The sequence below is a fragment of the Poecilia formosa genome, unplaced genomic scaffold (genome assembly GCF_000485575.1).
Source record: "Poecilia formosa unplaced genomic scaffold, Poecilia_formosa-5.1.2 Scaffold55, whole genome shotgun sequence".
NCBI classification, from domain to species: domain Eukaryota; kingdom Metazoa; phylum Chordata; class Actinopteri; order Cyprinodontiformes; family Poeciliidae; genus Poecilia; species Poecilia formosa.
In genome coordinates, this window is record NW_006799994.1 from 469,695 (window position 1) to 497,664 (window position 27,970).

The 27,970-nt window shown below is 39.8% G+C and overlaps 1 protein-coding gene across 7 annotated transcripts; it reads left to right on the plus strand.

Moving 5' to 3' along the window:
• The first annotated feature begins 523 nt into the window (after positions 1–523).
• On the plus strand, positions 524–27,970 carry cnot1 (CCR4-NOT transcription complex, subunit 1). Of its 7 annotated transcripts, none has more exons than XM_016672057.1 (48): positions 524–647; positions 3,507–3,805; positions 4,606–4,713; positions 7,171–7,269; positions 7,589–7,657; positions 7,803–7,857; positions 8,003–8,206; positions 8,304–8,472; positions 9,274–9,400; positions 9,587–9,697; positions 10,159–10,329; positions 10,405–10,532; positions 11,462–11,702; positions 11,828–11,947; positions 12,088–12,210; positions 12,316–12,467; positions 13,310–13,484; positions 13,569–13,782; positions 14,776–14,913; positions 16,035–16,159; positions 16,535–16,821; positions 16,901–16,979; positions 17,070–17,321; positions 17,395–17,535; positions 18,273–18,452; positions 18,554–18,670; positions 18,757–18,867; positions 19,121–19,198; positions 19,667–19,844; positions 20,560–20,714; positions 20,861–21,157; positions 21,250–21,390; positions 21,860–21,964; positions 22,045–22,164; positions 22,468–22,662; positions 22,765–22,907; positions 23,390–23,498; positions 23,577–23,746; positions 24,209–24,440; positions 25,269–25,517; positions 25,605–25,768; positions 26,015–26,132; positions 26,221–26,322; positions 26,411–26,584; positions 26,670–26,819; positions 27,199–27,379; positions 27,609–27,741; positions 27,819–27,970. In XM_016672057.1, the coding sequence occupies exons 2-48, from the start codon at positions 3,704–3,706 to the stop codon at positions 27,955–27,957; spliced, it is 7,131 nt and encodes a 2,376-aa protein (XP_016527543.1). In that variant the 5' UTR covers positions 524–647; positions 3,507–3,703; the 3' UTR covers positions 27,958–27,970. The 7 variants fall into 7 exon arrangements, with proteins under 7 accessions (XP_016527543.1, XP_016527544.1, XP_016527545.1 ...); XM_016672058.1 differs by having other exon boundaries at positions 17,079–17,321; XM_016672059.1 differs by having other exon boundaries at positions 14,776–14,898.

A 27,970-nucleotide genomic window follows, 5' to 3' on the forward strand; every position in this document is an offset into this window, starting at 1 on the left:
ATCAAATACATCAATCAATGTTCATATTATTATTGATCAAAGGCAGCTGTAAACAGGTGGGGATTTAACCTTAATTCAAAGGAACTCGGTGTTTCAGCAGCCTCGCTGTTTTCTGGAACTTTGATAGAATGACAACAGTATTTTGGTGCTAAACCACACAATCACTTATAAACTAACAAAAGTAGTTTAAAGTTTATTCTCTCAACATTTTGGTAGACATGTCAAGACACTGCTGCAGAAATCAATTCGACTAAAGATAAACGAATGGAAGAGTTTCTCAAAAATATTGTTTGGACATAGAACTTTAATTATGGATATGTTTTTCAGGTGATAAAAGGCCAACTTTGTAACTGTCTTTATGTGTTTTTACCTACGAAAAACTGTTTAGAATAAAAAAAAATAACGCTAAATACCCTAGTTTTCTTCGGTTGTGTTAAATACTTATATTATTTGTTTCAGGTGTCTGGCCTCATCGGGTAACTCGTGCACGTCTCCGCCTGGTAGCGTGAGCGCGCCGAGCGGTGACAGACGCCATTTTATTTTGAAAATCAAACTAAACTGGAGGCGCTGCAACCCTTCCATTTCATCAAGTTTGTTGTGGGGAAACTAGAAGGAATGACGATCTGAATTACTTTACTGGAAGCACGGTGAGACTGAGAATGTATTTAACAAACAACAATCGACAGGATTACATTCAAAGAAAAAAACAGAGATTTAAGTAGGGGGGATGTCCGTTTTACACCAACATGAGGGAGGGGGAGTCTAATTCCTGAAAACAGCTGTCATTTTCTTTAGGTAAAAAGTAGCTTGCTCTTCAGTTAGTAGTGTTTCTCGTTGATGGAAATAGGTTAGCCACTTTGTGTTTTGTTGGTGGTATCCGAAAGCCACCGCCACGTTTGGCTGAATGAAGGTTTACAGACTGGTTTAAGAAATCAACGTTTGTAGCTACGTTAGCATATTCAGAGATTAGTTGGAGCCGAGGAAGGCAAGCTAATAAGGCTAATGCTACCGTTGGCGAACTATATCTCGTAAAACTAATGTCCAATGTTCAAACTAAACATTACATGTGACTGTGGGAATCCTTACAACTCATAATGTAGCTGATTGATTTAAAACCATTAAAATGGAAATATTTTTTTTCCGTTCACATTTATATGAAACATACTCGTGCTGCTAACGTTAGCTTCTCGCAAATGCTATTTTGGTCATTTTTAGCTTAGGAAAAATTGAAAACACATTTCCTTTGCTCATTCCTAAGTTGAAACGTAAACATAAAATATATTTTTACCAGGTCATGGATTAATGGACAGGGAGTTATGTTTTATTGGCTTTAAATCTATCAAATATGGGAGCTAGGTTCTTAACGGTGTTTACCAGCGTCATGGTGGTGTTAGCCGAACTACACACCTAGGTTTCCTCAGTAGTTGCTGAATGTGGTCGCTGAAGAGTCAAAGATTTTCCAAAATTAGTGAAATGATTTTATATCAGTAACATTGGTGGACGTTTCGGGGCTGCTTTGAACGCTCTGCTTTATTAATTTAATTTTTGTTAGCTTCTTAGATTTGCTAACTTTCATTAGCACGTTCTTTGTCCGGAGAGCGACTTCTGTTATTTTTGTATCTGCTCGCTTGAATGCGTGGAAAGGGCGACACTAAAGGTGGCACTAGTTTTTTTTTAATATTAGTTATTTTTTTTAGAGGATGTGTGCTATCTTTGGATCAGTCAGCTGTCAAATGGAAAATTTAGACTGGTTAAATTTGAACTTTAAGTGAGTGATCAGTGAAGTTATTCTGTCTGTGGAAAAACGAGTGAATTCAGTCTATTTTTATGGCCCTTAGACTACCTTTAATATGGCCCCCTTGGCCAATTCCACATTTAAAAATACAATTTGTGACCAGGGAAACATTTATTCTTATGGCCCGTTAACAATCCAGTGTAGATTTTATTTGTTTGAATATATAGAATAGTGCCAAAAACACAGAAATGACTGTGAAATACCCTGCTTCTGTGTTTCTATAAACAGAATTAAAGTTATGTGTACAACTGGTGTCTTAAGTTTTTATTTTTATTCAGTGTAGAATAATATATTTTATGCTGCTGGTCATTTCTGCCCTTTGATGTGTATTTTTTCACTTGTACTATCTTTTTTTTGGAGAAAGAGGAGCCTGCCAATTTCATTTTGATCATTCTTAAATACATCCACTTATCAACTAATAGTTTAATATATTTTTCAGCAATATTTTGTCTTGTATGCATTATGAAAATATACTAATGTGATTTGCTCATAGTTATTTTGGTTTGATCAGGGACCATTGGATTTCATGACAGTCACTGGCCCAAACAAGAATCAGAACCACAAGCCATGGATTTATGGTGTATTATAATGGAGTTTGAACTCATTTAAACTAGAGGGATATTATTTTTTAAACTTGAATACAGTTAATATTTTTTTGAGTCATTTTTATTTTTTTGCAAGCAAAATAGTAAATCTAACAACTCATGTAGAGGAGCATAATATTTACATTCATTTGGTCACTTCTGGGAAAATATAAAATTAAGCAGAATTTCACTTTTAGCTTTCTATTTAAACCTGTAAGGTTATAATGTATTTATATTATATGTGTTACAGTTAAACTTTGAAACTTGTATCAGTTGCTGATTTTAAATTTGAAAGAAGCAGACATGTTACATTTCCTGTTTTTATGTCAGTGTCACTGTGGGGTAGATTATATGGGTGTTATTGATTTAAAAATCTCAATTATTACAGTATTAATCTGAGAATTAATTTTGATTTAATCTAACTGGTAGCTATTGTGAGATAATCGCATACATTTCTTCTCGACCGTTCCTCTTGTTCAAAAAGAGGAGTCAACATGCCAGTCTGCATCAGCCAAATACGTTTAACTTTTATTCAAAGTTACATCTGTCTGTAAAGTGTGACATGACCCTTAATAAGTCATTAGGTATTATCACTATAATATAATCATTCATTATAGTCTTATTGCAGAAAACTGCAGATTTTATTTGTGTGACTGAAACTCTTTTCTTTCCTCCTCACACACTTGGGAGTTGGGATTGGTGCAGTTAACTTAAAATCTATTGTAGTTGCTCTTATTCACATAATTTGGAGTAACAGTGCTTTTCTTTTAAACCATAACTGCAACCTAAGAGTGATGCTATCATTGCCTGGGTTTCCCTATTTTTAAGTCATATTCTAGACTCTGGTGGGTGCAGATGTGTTCTCCAGATTGTGTCAACATTCTGCCTCAGCAGACATAATTTATGTAAATATCTTTTTTTTTGGACAGCACAGTGTAAATACACATAACTGACCACTCTAAACAGAAAATGGTTTAACATGAACAGAACTTAATTAAATGTAATCCCAGAACATTTATTATGCTTCTTGAATAATGTTTTGTCTTAAAATTATTTGCTCACATAAAAATATTAATACAAAAAAAAATCTTTCCTAATGATTTATAAAAACTGTTCTTCCGTTACAGATGCTGTCCATGGTTTTAAACTGAAGGATTCTACCTGCTAGCACTGGGAGCCACCGATCGGAGCACACATTTGGAAGACAACATTTGTCGCACCTTTTGGGGGGGGGGAGCAGAAGTAACCTATCACTGAAGTGACTAAAGGGGAATAATGGTGATTTTGCGCCGTGCTCGGCTGCCTGCTTCCGCCCCAACCAGCAATGAATCTTGACTCGCTCTCGCTGGCTTTGTCTCAAATCAGCTATCTGGTGGACAATTTAACGAAGAAAAACTACCGAGCCAGCCAGCAAGAAATACAGCATGTAAGTAGGAGCAACATCCACTGCATTTAGTCTGTATTAGTTTCCCGGATCTGCTTGTAAGTCAGCGTAAACTGTCAAAACATACAGAAAATCTGACATTTAATTCAAACGTTCATAGTTGTGTTCAGTCACTGACGTGAATAATTCTCCTTATAAACACCAGGTGTGCCTCTTGTATGTTTCATCCTCATTGAGATTTGAGTAAACACCATCAGAGTTATGTGTTTGACTTAACCAACTTGTTGACATCTGTTTTCTAATGTTTGGCTGTCATTCCAACACAAGTTCTGTTAAAAGCCACCTGCAGAGTTTTGTTTTGAGTTCAGTGTGCAGTGATGAGTCTGATTAGCCCAACTAGATTGTGCCAAAAAAAATTAGAAAAACTTTTGGATCCTTCAAAATGTGTATTAATTTAAAATATATTTAGTTTTATCTACATCATCCACCCTCTTCGTTTAGATTCTTGGGAGTGACTGATCATTGTTTGCTTCATGGAGTCCCTCTTACAGCTTAAATGCTGCTTTTGATGTTTTCCTATCAAGAAATAATTATTTGGTCTGCACACTTTGCCCCATCAGAAGTCGGCTATTTGTTTTCTCAAGAACAATTCCTCAGTTTTATGTCTTTCTAATATCAATGCGTGTAAGGTACATGATACAAATAATCTTTAGGCTCGCATGTAACGACTGTTTAGAGAAGAAAACAGTCTTTGTAATATGGATTGCTTATTGGAGAGCTTGTTAAAGCTTTATCTGCATGGATTGTGTAAAAGAAGTTGTCTCCACTGTGGTTGATTCCAGATTGTAAATCGTCACGGTCCTGAGGCAGACAGGCATTTACTACGCTGTCTCTTCTCCCATGTGGATTTCAGTGGCGATGGTAAAAGCAGTGGCAAGGACTTTCACCAGGTAATCTTTGAACAATCACATTTATCTCCCGCTTGTGTTATTGTGGGGCAACATTTTATGGCATTTTGAAATATTGGAAAGCTTCCAACCTTAACTAACCTAGACTAACTTGTTACACTGGTGTGCCTAGTTGCTTTTCATAGGTGTACCCAAATGTTTCACCTCATCATATTTAAAATCAGTTTTACAAGTTTTTTTTTTCTTTAAATCACTGTTCATTAACACAATTTTGACTTGAAAATGATTAACAATCTAGCTAACATAAAGTAAGAAAGGAAACTTACTGAAAAGTGTTTAAAGGGCCCCACTGAGCTGAAATTTAAACTTAAAAACAGAATTTTTTAAAGGTTTTATTGGCTCTATGGCCTTCATTTGATAGTGAATTGACAGGAAAGTGAGTCATGAGAGAAGTGGAAGACATGCGGCAAAGGTCACCAGGCCGGGAATCGAACCTGCGACGGCCGCAACAAGGTCGAAGGCCTCCTTATGTAGGTTGTGCTTAACCCCTGCACCACCAGAGCACCCTTTAAAAACATAATTTATGAAAAAGAAAAATGGAATAAAATTAAATATGCAAAAAAAAATGTAGAGGCTGAATATCTGATAAATGTGTTAAACTGAACGTTTTACGATGTTCAAAATATTTTTCTAATGAAAAATTATTTTGGACTCGAACTCAGTGAAAGGAAATTCTTCCTTTGCAATATAGTGTGCAACACCGAACTAATAATCTGATGGGATGTGATATTTTTATAGATGCGTTAAGATTTTTCAGTGTTTCAGTTTGAAATGCATCAGAACCGCAGCGATGTTCACATACACTTTACTAATTTGCAAATGTGGAGAGTCGGTGTGAGATTTAAACACACACTAAAAATTCTTTGTTTGCATTGATATGTATGCTCACATCAGTCTCACTGTGCGCACAAATATAATGCCATAATTATCAGCAGTGGAATACAAAGAGATCAGTTGCTCGTTAACCTACCAGCTCCTGTGAGGTTGATGGTTCCAGGTCCCGCCCATCTCTATTCCTGATTGGTTTAAAGGCCTAATATGTGTATGTTGTTGAACCACAAGGAGGCTTTCAGTGTCTGAGACTTTTTCCTCGATTGAGTGCTTACACCGGCCGTAGCCTCAGATATTTTTTAGGCGCCCTATTGAGAAATGAGGTCACATTTGTGACCTAATTCAGTGTTTTTCAACCTTTTTTGAGCGAATGTACATTGTTTTAATTGAAAAAATCACAAGGCACACCACCAACTAAAAATTTAAACAAAGATACTCTGTAGCTGCCTATATTACGTATATAGTCATTCTTATCAAAATGTCTTGAATAGGAATCAAATAAACACAAAAAATTATTTTTATCATATTTTACATTTCTTATTTCAAATTGCACGTAACATGTCCACTTCAAAAATACACCTGAACACCTGAAAGGTGCCACAACACTGTGGTGTGTGATGCATGAATGTAGTAACATTCATGCATCACTAATTCTCTTGTTTTAACCTAAAATGCTCTGTACCTACTGCCATCTAGTGATGATAAAATTACATGATTACGCTGCTAGTCCTGCTACAGCAAAGACAGCATTATTTGCAGATAATTAATTCGTTTTCAAACAATCTTTTAAGACCAATTACCATATTTTCCGGACTATGAGCGCACCACACTATAAACCGTACCTTCAAATTTTTTGAACCCCCCTGGAAACTTGTATATATATATATATATAAGCCACATCGGGCTACAGGCCGCAAGTATCCCCCCGCTCTCAGTTTCCCATGAGTACCCAGCAGAGGGCAGTAGAGGGCTGCGTCCTAATAACTTAAGATTTCCATCTTAAGGACGCAGTTCTCCGTCTCCAAATCCGGTTTTGTTTACGTGCAGCGGCTTTATTTCCCTCCTGTGCTACCAGATCGATACTCCTCAACTTAGAAGCTGCATCATATGAGTTTGAAAACATTTCTCCGTTGTGCCTGCTGCTAGCATGTGCTTGTTCTAAATGAAAATTAGCATGTTCTTCTTTGATTTCCAATTTTGACTTCCAATGATTCACTTCCTGCTAAAGAGCCCCCTGGTGGTTGAAGAAAAATCCACAGAAAAGCCGCATGTTCAAAGAGTAGGAAAAAAGTAGCGGCTTTTAGTCCGGAAAATACGGGAGGTGAAATTGGATAATTTCCACGGCACACCTGACAATCACTCATGGTACAATAGTGTGCCACGGCACAGTGGTTGAAAAACACTGACCTAATTGGTTGTACTTTAGAGCCCTGTCTGTATAAGTGAAGTCGTACCAAATAGAAATGGAAATTGACCCGTTAAGTTGGGAGCATTCTCTTTTTCATGTCCAGTTGCCACAGCAAGTTCTTTTTCTTTTGTATAAAATTTTGAAGTCTTGGTTTGTTTCTGCTGCTGATGCATCTCTATTCTTTCTTTCCTCACTACCAGACACAGTTTCTGATTCAGGAGTGTGTGTCGCTGATATCAAAGCCAAACTTTATCTCTACTCTCTGCTACGCTATCGACAATCCCCTGCACTACCAGAAGGTAAGCAGTGTTATAAAATGCTAGTGGGCTCAGTTAACGCCCAATGCTTCCACTGTACTTTTGGTTCTGGATTGGCAGCCAGTGGTCTTGTCATTGGTTTAGTTTTAGAGCTCAACTGTAATCTTCTGTTCTTGCTTCGAAGAAATGCTCAGACTTTTACTGAGATTTTAAATTATTCTAACTTGAAGTGAAATTCAGGTCTATTTAACTGGTGCGCAACAGAACTGGGGTGTTGTACGTTAATTATTGTACGTTTAATGTGTGCAACAATCAAAAATTTAAGTTTGATCAAAGATGTTCTCCCTAATTTATCTTTCAGAGTTTGAAGCCATCCGCCCACTTGTTTACTCAGCTGAGTAAAGTACTTAAACTCAGCAAGGTTCAAGAGGTGAGGAGGATCTTCACTGGACTTTGTTTAGAGATATGTGTGCTAACGTATCTCTGTTTGATTTTAACTGAAACCTTTGTGTTCTGTTTATCTAAAAGCTGACATGTCAGAACCATCTTTGTGACTTATTTTTTTTATTTTCCAGGTAATTTTTGGCCTTGCTCTGCTTAACTCCAGCAACACAGATCTTCGGGGATTTGGTAAGTGTTGTAGCAGAGTCTTGCATGTTTCAACATAAAATAGTTTCAGGTTTTTTTTTTTTTCTATTAATTTCTCATGTTTCTCCACCAAATATTAAATTTAACCCTGATTTTTTTGTTGTTGTTGTTGTTGTTGTCATTTCAGCTGCACAGTTCATCAAGCAGAAACTTCCCGACCTTCTGCGGTCATACGTTGACGCAGATCTTGGCGGAAACCAGGAAGGTGGCTTCCAAGACATTCCTATAGAGGTGTTGCACCTGCTGCTCTCCCATCTACTGTTTGGACAGAAGGGAGCCAGTGGGGTAGGGCAGGAGCAGATTGACGCCTTCCTTAAGACACTTTGCCGAGGTACTAAAAGGACAAAATAAAAATATGGCACCCGTCTGCCTGGTGATGAATAGTCAATGTTTGAGATTGAACTTATGAACATATTTCTGTGTGTCAGATTTCCCCCAAGAGCGCTGTCCTGTGGTGCTCGCACCACTGCTGTACCCTGAAAAACGGGACATTCCCATGGACAGGATCTTACCAGACTCCGGGGAGTTAGCTAAGACCATCATGGAGAGTTCTCTCGCAGACTTCATTCAGGAAGTTGGTTACGGCTTTTGTGCCAGGTGAGTTCAGTAAGCCAATTACTGAACTCACCAAGTAAGTTTTTGTTCTTCACCACAGACACAAAATTTTACAAAGTATTTTTGGTCCAGTTTTTAGTGCAAATATGTTAGTTTTGTCTTATTTCAAAAACACCAACTTTAAGGTGACTTTTCAGCAAGATATAGAAGTTTGTTTTAAATAAGCAACTGCTTAATATTGATAAATTACTAGTTCCATTGGCAGATTCTTTCACATATAACAAGACATTTCTCCCATGTTATAAGGGAAATAATCTGCCAATGGAATTAGTAATTTTTCATTAATATTAAGGAACTGTTGACTTAAAACAAGTTCCTATTTCTTGCTAAAAAGTTACATTTAAGTTATTTTGGTATCATTTTAAGTGTACTGAAAAATTTACACTAGAAATTGCATAAAAATACTTGGTCAGATTTTGTATTTTTAGTGAGTCTAATCTTGTTGGAATTTAAAATGAATGCAATTAAAGAAAAACTGGGACTCTGTTTGAAACTGAAAAGTCCAAAATTTTCAAAACACATAATCTCAACAGCCAATACAGAAGGCAGAGTAACTCTATTCACAAAGCTACAAAAAAAACAAACAATTTCTGATTATAGAAAAATGTGCTGCTGCAAAAATTAGTTGCAAATTGCAATGTGATGGTTGCAGTTTGAACCCTTCGATCTTTATTTCTGAGTTCTGTTCTCTTTGTTCAGTATGAAATGAGCTGTTGGGAATTATTAGTTCCAGAGTTTTCTGGACATTCACCCCTGACATGGTTGGTGTCCTTCTGTCTCCAGTCTTGACGAATGCAGAAACATAATCCTCCAGTATGGGGTGAGAGAGGTGACAGCCAGCCAGGTAGCCAGGGTTCTGGGAATGATGGCCCGGACGCACTCCGGCCTGTCTGATGGCATCCCACTTCAGGTAAGGCACCTGTTTCTCGCCTAAAATTAATTTCACAACATAGGTTTGATGCTACATGCTTTACATACACTGGAAGTTTTAAATATAATTTTTTAAAATTTAAATGCAGCTCGTTCAAATTTTTTTTATCTACACATTATTACATTGTTGTTCTGTATGTTTTTGATTTTAATTTTTTCCCCACAGTCCATTTCTGCTCCAGGAAGTGGAATTTGGAGTGATGGTAAGGACAAGAACGACGGCTCACAGGCCCATACGTGGAATGTTGAGGTTCTCATTGACATCGTCAAAGAAGTGGTAAGGAAAGGGTTTGATCATGAAAATAAACCTTCTAGTTCTTTTATGTTTGATTGGTTGTCAGAATTATCAAGATTTTTTTTTCTTATAGCAAGGGACAGAATTTGGAAATAATAATGGAATTACTCTGAATAAACATTCTATTAAAGAAAGTCACTTGATGCTATTTCCTGGAGTTCTGCAGGCGTGACGCCATCAGCACAGTTGGGCATTTTTATAGTTATTGAACCTAAAGCGCACAGAGTGGAGTGGAGGCTTGGTGAAGTTGAAAAAGTCCTAGAACATTTTTACTGAACCATAATTTATATTTTCATTGCAATTACCAACAACTCCACCAAGAGGCTCTCCAGATATTGTTCAGTTGCAGTTCTGTTTCCGAGCAGAATCTTGTTCTACTTGCTCAGAAAAGTAACGGTGTTAAATGTTTCTTGTTTGTTTTTTGTGTTTCATGACTGTCTTAGAATCCCAACCTGAACTTCAAAGAGGTGACGTACGAACTGGACCACCCCGGATTTCTGATCCGGGACAGCAAGGGCCTGCAGATCGTGGTGTATGGGATCCAGCGGGGGCTGGGGATGGAGGTCTTCCCCGTCGATCTCATTTACCGCTCGTGGAAACATGCAGAGGGTCAGGTAACTGCTGTTGGACAAACATAGGATCTAGATTTGACATAGTATTTTGTCTAAGTGTGAGTTTTTGTTTTTCAGCTGTCGTTTATTCAGTACTCTCTGATAAACCCAGAAGTGTTCTGCTTTGCTGACTACCCATGTCACACTGTGGTCATTGACCTCCTTAAAGCCCCACCTGAGGATGACAACAGGGAGATTGCTACATGGTAGGAAAGCTGGAGTCTTACTGCTGCATCCAAGAGATATAATATGAATGTGTTACATGTATAAGGTGTTACTCTGACAACAGACAAAAGGTTTGAGTAACTCTCTTTAAAGCAGGGGTGTCCAAAGTGTGACCCTTAATATTTTTTTGTTCAGCCTTAGACCACAAGTCGATAAAGGTAAAAATTTGGCCAACAAAATGGAAAACTTTTCACCCAAAATAATCTGTAAAATGTAGGATTTTATTTTTGTGAAGCAACATTCCGAAAGTCTTTTTATGTTTTGGATCTTTAATGATACACTGCAAAAGCACAAAATCTTAAGTACTTTTGTCTATCTTTGTACACTTTAAATAAGGTAAAACTAACTCACAAGTAACTTTTTGCCACAATAGGAGTTTGTATTAAGTCAATAAATCCTTAATGTTGATGAAAAAGTACTAGTTCTATTGGCGGATTACTTAAGAAAATTTCCCCATGTTTTAAGTGAAATAATCTACCAGTGGAAGTAGTACTTTTTCATCAATGTTAAGGATTTATTGACTTAAAAAAGCTCCTATATTTTTGCTGGAAAGTTACTTATAAATTAGTTTTCTTACTTCAAGGATACTAAGATATTTACACAAAAACTAGACAGATATACTTGGTGAGATATTATGTTTTTGCAGTGTATACAGATTTCATTTTTAAAAACATGGTGAGCAGATTAAACAAATAAATTAAAAAAACACAAACTAATTTCTAATTTAATGAATTTTATAGTTTAAAATATAAAATTATTTTATAGTTTTTATAGCCTATAGTTTAAATTAGCCAGTTTTGGCCTCTGGGGCAAAAAGTTTGGTCACCACTGCTTTAAATGTTCATCCCTTTCAAAATATCAAACAGTTTTCCGTTGATTTCTTTCACAAAGTTTCTGTAACGTCCTGCAGGAAAAGTCTGGACTTGGTGGAGAGTCTCCTCAGACTCTCTGAGCTTGGGCAATATGAACAGGTGAAGCAGCTCTTCAGCTTCCCCATCAAGCACTGCCCGGACATGTTGGTGTTGGCTCTACTGCAGATCTCCACCTCCTGGCACACGTTGCGCCATGAGCTCATTTCCACCCTCATGCCCATCTTTCTTGGCAACCACCCCAACTCTGCCATTATCCTGCACTACGCCTGGCATGGACAGGTTGGTCCTTTTCTAATTTTAGCTGAATAAACCAGTATTTGCCTTTTATTAGTTGACATGTTTTTTTTATTGTGCCTTGATCACTGGCTCAAAGTGACCTGTTATTTTGGCGTTCTCATCCACAGGGTCAGTCTCCTTCCATTCGTCAGCTGATTATGCATTCGATGGCTGAGTGGTACATGAGAGGGGAGCAGTATGACCAGGCCAAGCTGTCTCGCATCCTGGATGTGGCCCAGGACTTGAAGGTTTGTTTATACTGTTTAATCTTTTACTTATTTTCCAAAAATATGGATTCATCTTCATGGCAAAAACATATTTTCTGCCATTGCTGAGTAACAATTTAACTTTTGTAGTTCCAAATGACTAACTCATTTTCTCTTTTCAGTCTCTATCGATGCTGCTGAATGCTACTCCGTTTGCCTTTGTCATTGACCTCGCTGCACTCGCCTCTCGCCGTGAATACCTCAAACTTGATAAATGGCTCACTGACAAAATCCGGGAGCATGGAGTAAGTCTGAAAAATATATGCAAATACTTTTAACAGAGCTTTTGCTAAATATTAAGTCATTTAATCCAAAATTTATTTATTTTTTTTGTTTCTTCCCCATCAAAGGAACCGTTCATCCAGGCATGCGTTACGTTTCTGAAGAGACGCTGCCCATCCATCATGGGAGGTCTGGCTCCTGACAAGGACCAGCCCAAAAGTGCCCAGCTGCCCCCAGAGACTTTAGCCACCATGCTTGCCTGTTTGCAGTCATGTGCAGGGTGAGAAGCAGCATTGTTTGTTGTTACAGCTGTTGGTGTTTGGAATGAAACTAAAAAATCTGAACTCTTTCTGATTATTGAATGCACCATTACTCCACTGGGGGTATGATGCAACAACAGCGTGGGAGCTTTTACTGCAGGATTTTGTCATTTTCATAATCTGTGATTGAGCAAAAAATGTAAGAGGCTGTTAAAAAGGAAATGGCATTTCTTTTACAACATGTCTGCAGGGAGCTGAATATTGTACTCTAATAATTTTGTTCGGCCCCACAGTTCAAGAATGATACAAATTTGCCCTCCAGCAAAGGTGGAGGGCAAATCCACCTTTGCCCTCCACCTCCAACTAACTAAAATTAGTTTTATTTCTAATGAAGGCAAAAATAAAATCTTGTCACAATTGAAAATGTTTTCATACTTTCTGCGTTCTCCTTAGTTTCCTTGTGAATAGGACCACATCTATCCAGTGACTTTTACATGAAAGCAGATGTTGGCGCACGCACATCTGATTTTCATTAGTTTATTAAACATGGGTAAACTCAGCAATATTTTCAAATGTTTTCTGTTCATATTGCTGAAAAAAGTCCATTTTGCAAACCTTTTTTAAATCTTTTCCTGCAGAAAACCTTAAACGTGTGGCTACCAATATAGTCTGTAATTTTAGATTTTTAATTAATGTTGTATTATTTGCAGCTTAATTTTGATTGTAAAATGTGTGATTAACTTCTGTTGCATTTTCATTAATGTTTTAAACCATTTTATCTTTATTTTTCTGCTGTTCTTACTTGACCAGTAACGTGTTTACAGGTATATTTAATTTTCCGTTTCCTCTCCTCCGCCCTCAGGAGTGTGTCCCAGGAATTGTCGGAGACGATCCTCACCATGGTCGCCAACCGTAGCAATGTAATGAATAAAGCTCGGCAGCCTCCACCAGGAGTGATGCCGAAGGGGCGCGCCCCAAGCACCAGCAGCCTGGATGCCATCTCACCTGTACAGGTATCGGCATGTGACAAACAAACGGTACTTTGACAGAAAACATTTTGCATTGTTGTAGATCTGCTGCGTTTAGATCTGGTTCAGTCTTTTCCTCCTTCTGTTCTCCAGATGGACACTCTGACTGGCATAAGCGCCTTGAGTCTGGGCAGCACCGCCACCTCCCACACTCAGAGCATGCAGTGCTTCGCCAATTCACTGACCTCGGCTCTCACTAACCCTCTGTCCCCCTCAAAGGCCTTCCCTCCTCTTCCAAACCCAAACCCCACCACACCTTTTGGGGTTCATAGCAGTATCAGTTCCCAGCTTCCTAGTATGGACTCTGGTACTTATCCCTTTTGGTTTTCCTTCACACACCAAAACATTCATATTTCTGATCAGACAGTCTAACACAACACTGTCACTGTAAGTTTAACAAATTAGATTAAAGCTGCAGTTTGTGATTTTTATAATAAAAAAAAAAGATTTTTAGATATTAAAATTAGGCCTGTTGCAATAAGCAATGAATCAATCGCATAATAAAGTTAAAATGAGATAAATGATTTCCATTTCAATGACTTATTGTTTTTCCTTTATTCTCTCTTTCTACCAAAAACTGGATCACAAAAGTGATCAATCTGATATTTTGGTCTCAACTAGCCATTTTTAATGATAATTGTGTTTACAGAGACATTTTATTTATTGTTTGTTTTTATTTATTTTGGATATTTAATGTCTTCCTGTTCCAGTGTTAAATGTTCATTATAATTTAAAGATGTGTTCTTGCATTATTATGCCATTACCACTATATTACTTAAAAATGGTCTGAAAACATCATTATCACAATAACTTCTGGGAAAATTTATCGTCCAGCAAAATTTGTTACGACAGACCAAGTTAAAACTACCACGTTGTTGTGACAGTATATTTATTACATGATAATCTGTTTAAAAAAATTAGCTGCTCTGCATTCTCCCAGTTCTAACTGCAGAAATACACAGCTTGGTCAGAAACAACCAATCAGAGCCAGGGGGAGGGTCTTAAAGCTGTCAATCAGGCCTGTGTACAGCAGAGCCTGTAATGAATGCTCAGGCTAGCTAGCATGACCACCAATGACAACAGATAAACACTTTTCCTGATTATACATAGTGACAGTTTTAACAAATATGCTTAAAAACCCCCAAACAATAGATTTTTATAAAAGTTATATACTACGTCTTTAATGAGTAATTATAGTTGCATAAAACCAACATGAATCCAAGGGGCTATAGTAAAGCCACAGTTAGGCTGAAGTTCTGTTGGTTAATCTTTGTGTGATTGAAGTTTCTGCTTTGTTCAGCCATCAGCTCCAGCATCGGCTCCAGCATCGGCTCCAGTCTGGGAATGCCGTCAGTCAGCACGGATCCCTTCGGCACCAGGAAGATGAGCACACCTGTCCTGAACCCTCCTACCTTTCAGCAGAGTAAGATGAAGGCCTGTAAGTGGCGATGGTAGTGGTGTGACTGAGAGCCCCGCCCTGCGTTGCTCTGCACTGTATTTCCTCTTCAAGTAACGACTGCTTTGGTTTGTAAATTTGATCTTGAACTGCTTGATTTGGAGCCTTGAGTTAATTATCATGAGCTCTCCCACTGAATTTGCTTTAAATCTGTGAAAAATTGTGGCAATTTTTGAAGAGGTAATACAGCTCAGTCTTCCATTCCTTGTCTGCTTACGCTGATTGCCCCATTTTATTGTGTTTTAGAAGATATGCATGTGTCAGAGATTGAAATGGGACAATTTTTCTCTAAGTTGGGACATTTATTCATGCAAAGAACTACTGTTTTGGGTGTTCATGGATAAAGCAGCTGCATTTGGTTCAGTTTTGGGATTATTAAATTATTACTTCTATTAATGGACTTGTAGTATAATTTCTTTTACGTTATTGCCCTTAAAATGGAAGAAAAACCCAAACAATTGGCAGGTCAGACCTAGAAGAAAATCTAATTGGCCATGCAGAACCTGATCGATGCATCTCAAGTGAGATTTTTTATTTTATTTTAATTTATTTTTTGGTGCTGAAACCCATCTATAATTTACTTTTTGTATTTTGATCTTAATTCCCAATAATGTTGTTGAATTAGGGAAACATCTGCTCCCAAGTTCTGATCCCAGGCTTCCCACACAGACTTAGACGCTCTGGAGTCTGCGATGACACCACAGTCACTTCCATTTTCACTAACAAAGCAAAGGTCACAGTTACTGTTGGGGAAATATGTGCAGATTTGATTACTTGAAGCTTTAGAAGTTGAGATGATCTCTGTTGGTTCCTTTGCCAAAAAAATAAATAAATAAAAAAATAAACCAAAGGGTTAAAAAAAAAAAGACGGAAATCAGGAAATGTTTTGTACTGACATGTCAAAATTTTAATGTTGTTTCTGGCAGTGTTTATATTTGTAAATACTAAAGCCTGCGAGCAACTTTTTTTATTTTTAAATGATACCTTTACATTATTGTATTGGGCTTATTTTCATCATTCAGTCAGTGCTGATGCTCATAAGACTTTAAATTTGTGCTACAGTGCGATCTAAAGGTAATATTTCTGCTCTTTCTGTTTTCTAGCTGATCTTTCTCAGGTGTGGCCAGAGGCTAACCAGCACTTTAGTAAGGAGATCGACGACGAAGCAAACAGTTACTTCCAGCGTATCTACAACCACCCACCTCACCCGACCATGTCTGTGGACGAAGTAAGCTCCACTTTGAGTGATACTGTTGTTAGGTTTTTACTTCCTGTCACTGAATACACTAAATAAACTCATTAAGTTGTAAATGACCTTTGATTTAAAGCCTTTGGTGTAAATCTGGAAAACTTTCCATTTCCTCTTATTGTCTAAATGTTGCCTCTCTGTTCATTTGTTCATCCTTTTTGTCTAAAGATTTAAGACAAATATTTAGACATGACTGATAAAATCAGTCATTTTATCAAATGGAGAAAACATTGGAATCGAATCCCTAGACACTGAAAGATTCACATCTCTAGGAACTAGACAAGAAATGCTTGGTAAGATTTTATGTTTTGTCTGAACTCTGGTGTTTTATCTCTAAATATTGTTTCTCTCCAGGTTCTGGAGATGCTTCAGAGGTTTAAGGACTCGACCATCAAGCGAGAACGAGAGGTGTTCAACTGCATGCTTCGAAACTTATTTGAGGAATACCGATTCTTCCCTCAGTATCCGGACAAAGAACTGCACATCACTGCCTGCCTCTTTGGTGGCATCATTGAGAAGGGTTTGGTCACCTACATGGCGCTGGGTCTGGCCCTGAGATACGTTCTTGAAGCCTTACGGAAACCGTTTGGATCCAAAATGTATTACTTTGGAATTGCTGCACTGGATAGATTCAAAAACAGGTCTTTAAACGGGTTTTTCATCGTCATTCATGTGAAATGTAATGTGTTTAAGGCTAATAGATATAATTTCTAATTCTAGACTTAAAGACTACCCTCAGTACTGTCAACACTTGGCTTCAATTGCTCACTTCTTGCAGTTTCCGCACCATTTACAAGAGGTAATGATGCTCTCTGAGTGTTTGTAGGGCTACGCCGCGTCTCGCCTTCATATAGATTAACTCTCCCGCTCTGCTTCTTTAAACATCCTGTGTGTGCAGTATATCGAGTATGGCCAACAGTCACGTGACCCTCCGGTGAAGATGCAGGGATCCATCACTACACCTGGAAGCGTCGCCCTGGCCCACGCTCAGGCTCAGTCCCAGCAGCCGCCCAGCCTCAAAGCCCCCCAGCCGGGCCAGCCCAGTACACTGGCCACCACCACCACCACCACAACAACCACTGCAGCCAAAACAGGCACCATCTCAAGGCCCACGCAGAGCACCTTCAAGAAGGATATGCCTGTAGGTTTGATGTTATAACTCATTATTGTTAATCTGCAACAACACGCTCACAAACGTTGGTTTCTCCCACCAGCCTTCCATAAACACTACCAACATCGACACGCTTCTGGTGGCGACGGATCAAACCGAACGGATTGTAGAACCTCCAGAGAATGTCCAAGAGAAGATTGCTTTCATCTTCAACAACCTTTCTCAGTCCAACATGACACAGAAGGTAAAGAAAAATTCATCTCATCTTTATTTTTTTAATTTCAGGGATGTTAACATTGCCACTTGCAATTAACCTGAACATTTTTACGTGTTAACATTACATAACGCAGATTAAACCTAAAATGTTTGGACAGTTTGAGACAAAATATTTTTTGAAACTGTGAATACAGTGGAAGTTTTCGAAATGTGGGCAGTTAACCAGGGCGGCATCAGAAAGGGGTGTGGAACCCAAGAACTAGAAAATAAAATGTCTTATCTGTTGGCTGATCCTTGAACAAGTTTGGTACAACTTTTATGCATTCTGTCCATATAATTTTACATTTTAAAGCTCACTAAGAAAGAAAATAGTTTGAGATCATTAAACTCATCCTAGTTTCACATTTTACTTTTTTCTTTAGCATCTTCAAATATTAGCAAATGTTGTTCTTCAATTAAATAGTTTCTGAATTCCAGAAGGAAGAATTTGTTTCAATTCTTTATTCATTATTTCCAATATTTTGCATGTACAAAGTCTTTGAATTTTAAAGTATTACTCATTAAAAAGTTTATTAGTTGGCATCCTTCTTTGATTAAGAATACTAATTTTTTTGTAACTTAACCAATATGTCGGTACCTCTTTCTATCTGTATATTTTCTGAGCAATATGACAAAGAGGATATAACCAGAAATACTAGAACTTTACTCCCTGGTGTTTCTTTGCCCTTCTTTAAGCAGCATCTGTTTTCTTTTTCCAAAAAACAGGTAGAGGAGTTGAAGGAAACGGTGAAGGAAGAGTTTATGCCGTGGGTGTCTCAGTACCTAGTGATGAAGCGCGTTAGCATTGAGCCAAACTTTCACAGTCTCTATTCCAACTTTTTGGACACACTGAAGAACCCGGAGTTTGTCAAGATGGTTCTCAGTGAAACTTACAGGAATATCAAGGTACACCTTCACTTCAAAACAATGTTATTTAGTCCTTGTAAGGGCTTTAATATTATTTTGCAGGCATCACCATAATAATCATGCTCATCTGTTTGTGACAGGTGCTTCTAACCTCTGACAAGGCAGCTGCTAACTTCTCCGATCGCTCCCTGCTGAAGAACCTTGGCCACTGGTTGGGCATGATCACACTGGCCAAAAACAAGCCAATCCTCTACACAGTAAGAGCTGGAGTCACGCTGTAAATACTAGCACAGTTTCTGTCCTCCTACAGCAGCGTAAAGCACATTCTCCCTGTGTTTTTCAGGACCTGGAGCTCAAATCTCTCTTGCTAGAAGCCTATGTGAAAGGCCAGCAGGAGCTCCTCTATGTGGTTCCCTTTGTGGCCAAAGTCTTGGAGTCTAGCCTACGGAGCATGGTGAGCAAATGGATGAATGTGTTCTGGTTAATGTGTCGGTTCAAGTTGATTTTTACACACAAATCAGGGACAAAAAGACCCAAAAGAACATAAAATCTGAACTGTGATTTTTAACTTTGTAGTGTTTTTTTTTTTTTTTTTTGTGCTCAAGATTTTCTTTTTTGACATTTTATGTACAAAACTTGTGCTGTGGTTTTGTAAATGTACAATATAAATTTGATTTAATTGCTAAATCTATATTTTCATGCTGCAGGTCTTCAGGCCTCAGAACCCTTGGACTATGGCCATCATGAATGTTCTCGCTGAGCTCCATCAGGAACATGACCTCAAGGTAAATCACTTCCTCCACCCCAGAGGTGGAGCAGCTCTGATTTTCTTACAGGTTTCACTCATCTTGTGCCATAATTTACATTCTCACTATATGAAAAATGGCAGACTAAATTAGATGAATTTTTTGAATATTTGACTAATCAGCAACTGGGATTTTGGCGTATGTGACACATTTAATGTATTTCAACAAGGGGCCTAGTGGCAACTGGTGCATCTAGTAAACAAAAACTGGGTATAGATGGAAAATATGTAAGTTTGTTTAAAAATTATAATAAAATAAGCTTAATAAAAAAATACACTTGCACGCAGTTGTTAAAGCACAGGAAATAAGGGAGGGAATTGACCTGGAGTTGGTAGTTCACTGTTGACGGTATCATAAAGTGGCGGTAATTTATTCAGTTGTTTTCTATCCAGTCCAAAACCAAAATGGAATAATTTTTTTCTCATTTCTTGTTCTTATCTTCTTCAGTTGAATTTGAAGTTTGAGATTGAAGTTCTGTGTAAGAACTTGTCTCTGGACATCAATGAGCTGAAGCCAGGGAACCTGCTGAAGGACAAAGACAAGCTGAAGAACCTGGAGGAGCAGCTGTCTGCACCAAAGAAAGAAGCCAAGCCACCAGACGAAATCCTGCCGCCTCCTACCACAGGTTATCACCTCATGCCAAGTTTCTGTTTTCACATTCTTCAGAAACATACTGAAAAAATGGCCATAAATATTAACCTTTTGTAGCGTTAAAGTAAAATGTGCATTAAAGCTGCAGTACTTTTGAAAAAAAAAGTTTCTAACACGTTTGTTAAAATGTTGTCATGTCGCGGCTGTATAATAAGAGACAGATAATCTGTGAAAAGATCAATCTTCTCCCTGACCTACTGCTGCTGTGTGAATGAGTTCACTGCTTTCGGTAATAAACAACCAATCAGGGCTGGGAGGCGGGTTTTAATGCTGTCAATCAATCTCTTGAACACGCTGCTAAATCTGCAAAAAGCAGAGGAACAACTCACCGTCACAGAAAAACTATTTATCCTCTGTGATCGATGGCCATGCTACTAGCTTTAGCATTCACAACAGACTGCTGACAGGAATAAGCTACATGGTAGCAGAGGGCAAATGGGAGGGAGCTGCGCATACACAGTCATGATTGACGGCGCTAAGACGGTCATCCTGGCTCCTATTGGTTGTTTCTGGTTAGCACTGGGAGAAGGCAGAACAGGTTTTTCTTAAGCCTTCCTCTACAACAACATGGTGACAGTTTCAACAAATATGTAGAAAATATTGTTTATAAAAGTTGTATACTGCATCTTTAAAATGACTTGCTAAAGTACTTATTGTTGTTTTTCTGACCTGCTTTTTGTGGCCAACAGGTGACTTTGTTCCGTTTCCAGCTCCTTCTACAACCCCGGCTGCCACCACCACCACCTGCACTACCACCGGGCCGCCCACGCCTCAGTTCAGTTACCATGACATCAATGTCTACGCCCTGGCAGGCCTGGCTCCACATATCAACATTAATGTCAACGTAAGTCAAAAAAAATCAATCAAATATTAATGATCCCGGGAAATATTTGGCTGAAAATTACAGATACTTTTTAAATATGATCCACTGGTCCAGCGGACACCTCTCAGTTGATCTGACAGGGATCCTGTTCTCCTTCCTGCCTGCAGATCGCTCTGCTGCAGGCTCATCCTCAGCTCAAACAGTGCGTGCGTCAGTCTGTGGAGCGAGCGGTCCAGGAACTGGTGCACCCCGTGGTGGACCGCTCCATCAAAATTGCCATGACAACATGTGAGCAGATCATCAGGAAGGACTTTGCCCTGGATTCGGAGGAGTCTCGCATGCGCGTAGCCGCCCACCACATGATGAGAAACCTGACTGCTGGCATGGCCATGATCACCTGCCGCGAGCCGCTGCTGATGAGCATCGCCACCAATCTGAAGAACAGCTTCGCTGCGGCGCTCAGGGTGAGCCGAGTGCCACTGGCGGCTCACGCACCTCAGTTTATTCTTTCCATGTCGGAGTCCTTCATGGCTTCTGTGTTCGTCGTTATCACCAGGCACCGACGCCACAGCAGAGAGAAATGATGGAGGAGGCTGCAGCCAGGATTGCTCAGGATAACTGTGAACTGGCCTGTTGCTTCATCCAGAAAACTGCAGTGGAGAAAGCTGGACCTGAAATGGACAAGAGGCTGGCCACAGTGAGTCGATAACTCTGACTCTTCTCCATCATGGCACCTGTTGGTAGAGGTGCAGAAAACTAATTTAAATTCCTAGTCATGGGATTTCTGAATCTATTCAAGACTCAAAAAAGATTATAAAATGTGTTTTATGTGTTTCTCTCCTATTTGTGAATATTATATATATTTTACTATACTGGTAATTTAAATTACAGAAATGTATTCACCAACCTATTTTAAGTATAAACTGGTGAAATTTGATACAATATGGAACCTTACAGAATTGTTTTAAATGTTCTAGTTTATTGTCTCTTCCTCTAGTCAGTCACATAATTAAACAGGTTCCTTAGATTGATAATTGAATTTTGGTGGAAAAAATAAAACGGAATTTGAAGTATAACAAAACAACCTCAGTTAATTCAGTAATTCTTAATATTACTGATCCAAACGCTTTTTACTCATCATTGTTTTAATCTGCTCTTTGCTGAAGGAGTTTGAGCTGAGGAAGCACGCGCGGCAGGAAGGCCGTCGCTACTGCGACCCCGTCGTCCTGACCTACCAGGCTGAGCGCATGCCGGAACAGATCAGACTCAAGGTAACGCCGCCGCCCTGCCCGGTCATGAAGCTATCAGCTAGTTCTCACCCAGCCTCGCTCACTGCTGCTCTCTGTCTCAGGTGGGAGGAGTGGACCCTAAACAGCTGGCTGTTTATGAGGAGTTTGCGAGGAACATTCCCGGTTTCTTACCAAGCAACGATCTCTCCCAACCCACTGGCTTCCTGGCTCAACCCATGAAGGTAAATTTTTAGTAACTGATTAACGGAAGGGTTATAGTTGGAAAACCTCAACAGGATCTTAAGATGTCGTTACATTAATAAAATTACATTTTAGGTTTCAAATGAACTACATTTTCTATAAAGAGTTTGTAATTACATTATTTAATTTTGTGTTTTTTTTCTGATCGTTTCTTCCACAGGAGTTTTGAAAATAAGTTGCTTTACTTTATTAACCACTTCCCATAATTCAGAACTTTCTGACAACCCCATAAAATGTAGTCAAATTAGAAATGATTTTAACTTTATTTCCTTTACTTTGCTTAGCAACAAGCCTGGGCCACTGACGACGTGGCTCAGATCTACGATAAATGCATCACAGACTTGGAGCAGCACCTTCATGCCATTCCTCCAGCGCTCGCCATGAACCCGCTGACCCAAGGTCTGCGGAACCTGCTGGAAGCCGTGGCTTTGGCACGAAACTCCAGGGACGGCATTGCTGCCCTGGGCCTCCTGCAGAAGGTAGGACTGCTTCAGTGGCAGACACCCGGCAGCTGAGGCGTGGTTGTTATGGAAACATATGAGGCTCCTGATGTGTAACGGAGCTGCTTTCTGTCTCGTAAGGCCGTTGAAGGTCTCCTGGACGCCACCAGTGGTGCTGATGCTGACCTGCTGCTTCGCTACAGAGAGTGCCACCTGCTGGTGCTGAAAGCTCTGCAGGATGGACGGGCCTACGGACCGCAGTGGTGCAATAAGCAGATTACCAGGTAAATTCACTGCTCTGTATTTTAGGACAGTTTAATACTAACAAATGTATATATTATGGAGTCTTTCATGGTTTGTATGCAATCTACGAAAATGCTGGAATTTCATTTAAGTATTTTCAAAGTTTTAAAATTACCTGATTTCTGTTCAATTAATATAAATATTGTCTGGCTTATATTATTTACATTGATCAATGTTGTTACTCTTAGTGTTTTGTTCTCTGATCAGTCAGGTGTGAGTGAGACACATTCCAAAACATACATTTTTGTTATATTTTAGTTTTCTTTGTCCCTGCTGTAGAATATAAAATATTATCACAAGATATTAATATCGGTAATAAATTATATCATCTATCAGTGAATTGAAACTTTTAGTGGAAACTTGCCTCAATCTTTGAAAATGCCTGAATTTACCTTTGTGAAAACTGCACTCTTGTGCTCTGTTAATGAAAACCTGACGTGAAATCTGCTCTGTGTGTTTATAGGTGTCTGATTGAATGTCGGGATGAATACAAGTATAACGTGGAAGCAGTGGAGCTTCTGATCAGGAACCATCTGGTGAACATGCAGCAGTACGATGTGCACCTGGCGCAGGTAGAAACACTGACTTTACTTCCTGGTTTTCTCCCTTTAGTCTGAGGCGTTAATGAATTGATTTATGTCGTCTTTCAGTCGATGGAAAATGGACTCCACTACATGGCGGTGGCATTCGCCATGCAGCTGGTGAAGCTGCTGCTGGTGGACGAGCGCAGCGTGAGCCACGTCACGGAGGCCGACCTCTTCCAGACCATCGAGATTCTGATGAGAACCTGCGCACACTCCAGAGCCAACGCACCCGAGGGGTAAAGACCTCATTCACAAAATAAAACTAAAACAGGAAGTGCTGTCCACAAAAGCCAGATTTATTTACTTATATTGTGTTTTCAGGCTGTATTTTAACCTTTTCCTACATACATTAATGTTTATTCTTTCACCTTCATTTTTACACCTGAGTACAGGTACTTCATTCTGACTCATCATTTGGGTATAAAAGCATCAAGACTCAACACCAAACTAAATCACTGAGGATTTTAAGGACTTGTAACCAAAAAAATAAAAGTTTTTATTACATTTATTGAGGACATAGAAAGCAACGATATTTGTTCTTTGCTATAAAAACTGTTATAAGATATTTGGAAAAGATGATTACTAAAATGTTGGACCATTATCAATAATAAGAAGGCTAATTGTGTAATTGTGGTGATGAATTTGAAGTTTATCCTGATATTTTGGACCTCTGCTGACTCGCTCCTCCTCATCTTCAGGCTTCCCCAGCTGATGGATGTCGTTCGCTCCAATTACGAAGCCATGATTGACCGGGCACACGGAGGGCCCAACTTCATGATGCACTCTGGGATTTCCCAAGCTTCCGAATACGATGATCCTCCAGGTCTGAGGGAGAAGGCAGAGTACTTGCTGAGAGAGTGGGTCAACCTGTATCACTCGGCTGCAGCTGGCAGGGACAGCACCAAGGCTTTCTCTGCCTTCGTCGGCCAGGTTGGCACTCCTTTACAGGCTTTAGTCTACAAGTTACAAGTTTATTTGTATAGCACATGTCGGTAATAAGGACGTTCAAAGTGCTTTATGTCATAAAAACATAACACATTACATTTTGTAAAACGCCATCGTTGGTACTCATCAAATATGTTGATTCCATAATCAAAAGCATCTCTAAACGGGTGTTTTGTTTAGCCTTAATGTTAAGGAAGTCAGTGTTTCAGCTGTTTTGCAGTTTTCTGGAAGTTTGTTTGTGGTGAATAGAAGCTGAATTCTGCTTCTATGTGTCTGGTTGTGGGAATACAGAGCAGAACCAGAAGATCTGAGAGGTCTGGATGGTTGATGGAACAGCAGATCTTTACTGTATTGTGGTGCTAAGCCATTCATTGCTCTCAGTGTAGAGACTTTAGATTTGGGGTGATGTGCTCTGTCTTCCTGGTTATAGTCAGAAACCAAGCAGTAGCGTTCTGGATCAGTTGTAGTTGGAGGATTGATTATTTTGTTGGACAGACCTGTTCCAGGAATCAATGCGACTAAAGACAAATGCATGGATTAGTTTCTCTAGATCTTCCTTGGACATTTTCTGTAATCCTGGAAATGTAATTCAGATGACGGAAGGCCGACTTCGTAACTGTTTTCATGTGACTAAAGGATCGGGTCAGAGTCCATCACTACTCCCAGATTTCAGCTTGACTTCTAGTTGTAATATGTGAAGCTGTGCTGACTCTAGATCGTTCCTCTCTGGATCTGAAGATAATTTAATCTTGAACTAATGAATCCATGTGTTGCTGCTGTTTCTCACATCCTCCCCGGTTGTTTTCTCCTCAGATGCACCAGCAGGGCATACTGAAGACCGACGACCTGATCACGCGGTTCTTCCGGCTGTGCACAGAAATGTGCGTGGAGATCAGCTATCGTGCACAGGCTGAACAGCAGCACAACCCAGCAGCTAGCGTAGCCATCATCAGAGCCAAATGTTACCACAACCTGGATGCCTTTGTCCGGCTCATAGCCCTGCTAGTGAAGCACTCTGGAGAGGCCACCAACACCGTGACAAAGATCAACCTGCTCAACAAGGTAAACTGTGTTTTTCTGCTTGATGTTGATCATCTAGTCCATCTTAATCTAGAAGTAAAAAACTGACTCTGCTCCGTCCTGCTTCAGGTCCTGGGGATCGTCGTTGGAGTGCTGATCCAGGACCACGATGTCCGTAACACGGACTTCCAGCAGCTGCCGTACCATCGGATTTTTATCATGCTGCTGTTGGAGCTCAACGCGCCCGAACACGTCCTGGAGACCATCAACTTCCAGACACTCACTGCCTTCTGGTAAAACAAACGAGATGTTTTAAATTTGGGCAACATTTAAATTCATATACCAGTTTCCTGGCATAAAAACAAAGCTCCTAAAGAACATCAGATAAAAGACGCATTAGACCAAAGAATGTTGCATTAGCAGATAATAGGTAAAAGGACAGTGACTTGCACTGTTTTTGCAGAATGTCAATATGTTGTAACCCCTTACTTTGTTTATTTGTGAAATCAGATTCTTGAAGTTTCTGCTCTTCCCTGCAGCAACACGTTCCACATCCTGAGACCCACCAAAGCTCCCGGCTTCGTGTACGCCTGGCTGGAACTGATCTCCCATCGCATCTTCATCGCCAGGATGCTGGCGCACACGCCCCAGCAGAAGGTAGGAGAGCCTCGAATTCCCCCTCTGAGTCAGACACTGGTTGTTTTCATCTTTCAGAGGTTAAATAATGATGGTGAACTTCTTTCAGGGTTGGCCCATGTATGCACAGCTGCTGATTGACCTCTTTAAGTATCTGGCTCCCTTCCTGAGGAACGTAGAGCTCAACAAACCTATGCAAATCCTCTACAAGGTACAGGCCACGAATAACGTTTGAATAACTCTGAAAAGGAGGGTTAGCAGTTTGCAGCAGTCTAATGCTTCTCTTGTTTGTTGTTCAGGGCACACTGAGGGTGCTTCTGGTCCTGCTGCATGATTTCCCAGAGTTCCTCTGCGATTACCATTATGGCTTCTGTGATGTTATCCCACCCAACTGCATCCAGCTCCGCAACCTCATCCTCAGTGCCTTCCCACGCAACATGAGGCTTCCGGATCCCTTCACGCCCAACCTAAAGGTAACCAAACGCAGCTCCAAACTTTAACTTTTTGTTAATGAGCTGCATATTTGGAGTTGAATTTAATTCTCCACTGTTCCTTCAGGTGGACATGCTGAGCGAGATCAACATCGCTCCCCGTATCCTCACCAACTTCACAGGCGTCATGCCGTCTCAGTTCAAGAAGGATCTGGACTCCTACCTGAAGACGCGCTCACCTGTGACTTTCCTGTCTGAGCTTCGCAGCAACCTGCAGGTTAGAAACCACTTCCTCCTCGACCACAGGGTGTCTGTGCATCCTTAAAAAGTCTTAAACCCAACCTGTGTATCAAAGATTAAGGCCCAAAATGTCTTAAACGCAACCTATTATGATTCCTTGAACAGTTTAGGAAATATCTATGGCCTATACAAAACATGTTTATTACATTGTTTGCACAAAATCATTCTCAGAAGATGAGATTTGTTTGTTCAGTTCTGTCTATTTTGAGCTGTTTTAGAGTTTGTCACTTTAAATCCTAGTAAGCTGCCACTCACCACAGCCCTCACCTCTGAGTTTTTAACACTCACATGTGAAAATGGCTGCAACAACACGCAATTATATAACTGTACATTTGCTCATTTTTGTTTTCCTCCAGGTGTCGAACGAGCCAGGAAACCGCTACAACATCCAGCTGATCAACGCGTTAGTGTTGTATGTCGGCACACAGGCCATCGCTCACATCCACAACAAGGGCAGCACCCCGTCCATGAGCACCATCACACACTCTGCACACATGGACATCTTCCAGAACCTGGCTGTGGACCTGGACACTGAAGGTAGGAAACCCTCTGAGTAATTAATCACTTTATTGTGTGATAAATACAAATTTGTATGCCACACCTTTCAGCTTTTATACAGAAATAAATTTCACAGCTACTACATCAAATGTAATCGCATGAAATCGTGATAATATGCCAAGAGTTTGTGTTTGTAATGAAAAGAGTGTGAATACTTTAAGGCTAAACCGAATCACCTGATGGCATTTCCATTTTCTCGTGTTTCCAGGGCGATACTTGTTCCTGAACGCGATAGCCAATCAGCTGCGCTACCCGAACAGCCACACCCACTACTTCAGCTGCACCATGCTCTACCTGTTTGCTGAGGCCAACACCGAGGCCATCCAGGAGCAGATCACCAGGTGAGAGCCGCTCGTCCCGGGTCGGGTCGACCTCTTCAGAACCTCTGTCGGCTGATTGCACTCTGCTTGTCCTGCAGGGTTCTGCTGGAGAGGCTGATCGTCAACAGACCTCACCCCTGGGGACTCCTCATCACCTTCATCGAGCTGATCAAGAATCCTGCCTTCAAGTTCTGGAGTCACGACTTTGTTCACTGTGCGCCTGAGATCGAAAAGTAAGTTTAACTCCGGC